The 4,067-nt window shown below is 46.3% G+C and overlaps 1 protein-coding gene across 1 annotated transcript in view; it reads left to right on the top strand.

Annotated features, from left to right (window-relative positions):
* The window catches only part of EPUS_01815 (uncharacterized protein), a gene marked incomplete at both ends in the record, with an annotated part of 8,606 nt that extends 6,058 nt beyond the window's left edge, over window positions 1–2,548 (top strand). The window contains one exon of the mRNA XM_007806552.1: window positions 1,820–2,548. Coding sequence (XP_007804743.1) covers window positions 1,820–2,548 — 729 coding nt within the window. The remainder of the gene's footprint in view (window positions 1–1,819) is intronic.
* Between the last annotated feature and the right edge of the window lie 1,519 nt (window positions 2,549–4,067).

The following is a 4,067-nucleotide window of genomic DNA, read 5'->3' as shown; positions in this document are numbered from 1 at the left end:
AGCTACTGGTACGTTCAGAAATAGATTATCTAGATAGATGCAGAGTTTCAGCTTTGGCAGTTATGTAGCAAGGCGTAAAACGAGTGCGTACGTAGGCGCAAGAAGAGCGCTCTTTTCAGTATCTGAATCTGCGTCTGCGCCCTGTTGCTGTAGCCACTGTGTTTGTTGACCTTTTGTGAATGTTTTAATGCCATCAACTGTTGAACGAAATAGCCAGCTCTAGATATATCCATAGTCGCTAATACACCATAGCTTGTAACCGTCAGTAATTGGCTTATTCTTGAGCTTAACCGTATGATTCGAACGCCCCTCAAAAGCCACCATTGCTTCGTCAATTGTAATATGAGAGGAGGGTATATAAGCATTTCGGCAGGCTATTCGAATAAGGTCTGCAACGTGTTGGATTCGATAGAACCAAGGCGCATTTGGCTATGCAGGAGCAGAATTCATACTGAAATAACGATGGATTTGCTGAAATTGATTTCGACCCATAAATTGACCCAGTTTGTGCATCTTCCAATAATCACTGCGTACGGCCAATTAATATAAGCCAAAATGAAGATGTATGCCTAGATATACACGTATTTCAGCAGGTGTAGTAGGTATCCAACGCCCTTCAGGATAAATATGGATTTTGGCGTACAAATTGGTTTCTTCAGAGAGGATTTCCACCACAATTGGGCTAAAGAAGAGCTCAAAAAAGCCTAATTCTGATAGATTAGAGTATTGAGAAGCTCCTGTTCGATTTAGAACGTAATTAGCCTCAAATTGAGGCAGTTCTGTTGGTATGAATGTAGGCAGTTCATCTGTACATTCTGGCGCTGGAGCGATCACTGCCAAGGCCTGATCGACATCATTTCGATCGATTGCAGACGGGTCAATTCTGCTTCGTTTCGACCGTTTAGTAACTTGTTCGAATCGCGGAGGTGAGCTCGATCTATATCTCAGAGGGATCTGGGTATTTCGCTGTGGTCGTAGCATATTTCGTGGTTGAAATCTCAAGAGCAAAGTCAGCTGCGGAGCGTTGTGTAGATCGAATGCGGCTTAAAAACCTTAATTTGAAAATTTTACGCTAATTGGCACATTGGGTACGGAGGGGATAGGCAGTTCTTGGAGGGACTGGCCTGACCGCAAAGCAGTAAAGCGTAGGCGCCTCTCAGATCAGGCAAAATCTCGGCATGGCAAAATTCTTTCTAATGACAATCCTTTGTTCTCATTGTGACACAGGTGTTTTTGTGAAGCCTTAACTAGAGAGTTCATTGGATGGGTACAGTGCGTGGAGCTAAACTTACAACCGTAAGCGCTGTTCATTGTTGACACATCTCAATATCTCTAAGAAATTCCATGCACATTGAACAGGACTTCGATTTCGCACATCACTGTACAGAGGCGTGCCCCAAAAGTTGTTGCAACACGCTAATATTTAAAGACATGAGCCAGTATTTAAGGACCGAGCTAAGCCACTTAGTCCAAAATATGTAGCCGAGACTTACGGGTGCACTTGGATTAGCCTCGGCGATACGACCCCTGTAGTATAGGGGACCCAATACTGAAAGAGGAACCCAATGAGCACTTAGGCTTCGGTAGCTCACACTGGCTTTTTTAGAGATGGTACACCTACACCATTAGTAGACCGTCTAAGCTAAATTATACTAGTCATTCCTAGTAGAGCCCCATACTAGCGTAATGCAACAACTTTTGGGGCACGCCTCTGTAGACATTTTCATTCTGCACACATGCCAGCTCTTCACTCACCCTCCCACAAGATAGTATGTCGTCAATATCAATGCTCCTGCAACCTGACGGGGCACATCTGCAGGACCGTATTCTTGGTCTGGGCAGGACTGGGGTTACGGTTCAGAGAGAAGGCATTGCCCTCAAATTGCCCTTGAAGCGCTGCACAATAGGACCGCATATGGAGCAGAATGAAATCGAGTTCGATATTGCAGTCGAGGCGATAGAGAACGAGAAAAGAGTTTACCAACGTCTGGGTAAACACCATAGCATTGTCGATTGTCTTGATATATCTGGTGTTGGCATCCAGTTGGCTCTGATGGAACATGGGAATTTACAGGACTACCTCACACAAAACCAGCCTTCAGCGTCAATCCTGCTAGGCTGGTTCCGGGACATGGCTCAAGCTCTCGTGCACATACACGACAGGCGCGTCATTGTTGCTGACATCGCCACTCGAAATTTCCTTGTGGACGTTAATCGATCTGTCAAGATGTCAGATTTTTCGGAATCATCTATCTTGCCTCTCTCTACCGACATGCAGACCGCTGACGATTCTGGCTACTCTATCTACACTGATATCGGCCAGCTGGGTACGGTGATATATGAAGCTGTCACAAGACAGCCCTGCAGCTTTGATCTATTCAAAGGTCAGCCCCCTGGGCCTGCCACTGCTACCTGGCCCCAAAGAACAGACCTCCCGACTACGGACAACATATGGCTTGGTTCTATCATTGAAAGATGTTGGACGAAAGGAGCGCTACGCGATGCGCGCGAGTTATCAGCAGTCTTAGATTCTTTTAGTATGGATTGAGTGGCTGCGCTGTCCTTTCTTTCATCCAGGCCTTAATAGTCTGTTGGGTCTTGGTCGCGATTGTAATCACATCTTGTGTTTGCTTGATATTGAATCAGCCCCCAACTTGAACCCCTTGTGGCTTGGCTCCCAAAGTGCCACTTCCTCCAGCTCCACCGGGTCCATGACCACCATCGTCGCTTCGTGGTTTGGGTTTTCGATGATTTGGACAGTCGGTCTTTCGCCTAGTTGAACTCGCCTGGGAAGTGGGCGTTGGATTCGAGCACTGAGTCCCACTGGCAATTGCGTTGGGGCATCTCTCAGTGAAATCGTGATCAGGATCATGAGTGCTACAGGCTCCAGATCCTCCCTTACAATCTGGCCAGCGTGCTGGAGTCTTGACTCGTTGCCAGCACATTGTATTTTACTTGTTCTTTGAAAGAGGGTGGGACAAAGACGTCAGTCTGTTAGGCCTTTGAAAAAGGGGGCATAGGTTAAGATTAAGCACAAAGCGCAAGTAGAGAAGAAAGGATTGAGAATAGGCAGAAAGTCCAAGCTAGGCACTACTAGTATTAGTACAATAAACATTCTAGGCAATCATCAAGAAGGACAGATTCGAAAACCCGAGCGCGTATTCGACACCTCTTACTGGAAGAAAATGCAACAACCCTAGTACAGTAGGGGGCGGAAGTATCCCTGACACAGGGTTAGAAGCACCTTGTAAAGTTACAGCGCCACGTTTCGGCTTCTTGTCATCATGGGGGAGAGTGTCTATGAACCCCCAATTAGATTATTTTGTCCGCTTGCTCGGTACAGTGATGTGCGAAATCGAAGTCCTGTCGAAATAGCGCATATAGTTTCTGGAATAAGTGGGGTGGATCCACTACAATATACACTTTCCGATCTCTGGTTAGACTGAGCCCCACAGCAGCATTCAATCATCATCGAGAGATTATGCATCATAAATACTACGTACATCGTGTTTTGATACAACCGGCAAAGTGTCATTTGAACTGGAGGGGAAAAGGGGTCCTTTGTGTCCGGAGCCGCCTCATTCCCGAGCTCAGCCCGGGAGACCCCTAAAATGTGCAGCTTGCCGTTAGACCCACCCCATCTAAATCTTGGTATATCACTCAAGTTCCCCTTATCCTAAAGTTAGGCGGCACACTTTTCTATGGCTGGACCTCGACGTTCTTAGCGGCACACTTTTCTATGGCTGAACCTCGACGTTCTTAATATTGAATTGCTTGTCTAAGTTAAGACGAAATTTGTCTAGTTGTTTGCGCAACTTCTTAGAACATCTGATTCTCACTCATATGGACAATCTGCACGCTATACAAATTGATGCCGTGGAGACTGTGCCATCGAAAGCAGTGTACATTCTAGATGTGCTAATCTAGAGATAGTTGGCATGCCGACTTATTTACAGATGGAGCTTCTGCACTCGAATCTTTCAGGAATTCTATTGCGATCTCGCCGCCTCGCCGCCTCATCGCTGACATTGCAACAGAGAAGAAAATGGCAGGCACTGTCTGTCGTC

This window comes from Endocarpon pusillum (assembly GCF_000464535.1).
Source record: "Endocarpon pusillum Z07020 unplaced genomic scaffold scaffold5526, whole genome shotgun sequence".
Classification (NCBI taxonomy): Eukaryota; Fungi; Ascomycota; class Eurotiomycetes; order Verrucariales; family Verrucariaceae; genus Endocarpon; species Endocarpon pusillum.
Note: the sequence above shows the minus strand (reverse complement) of the source record. Positions and strands in the feature narration are given on the sequence as shown.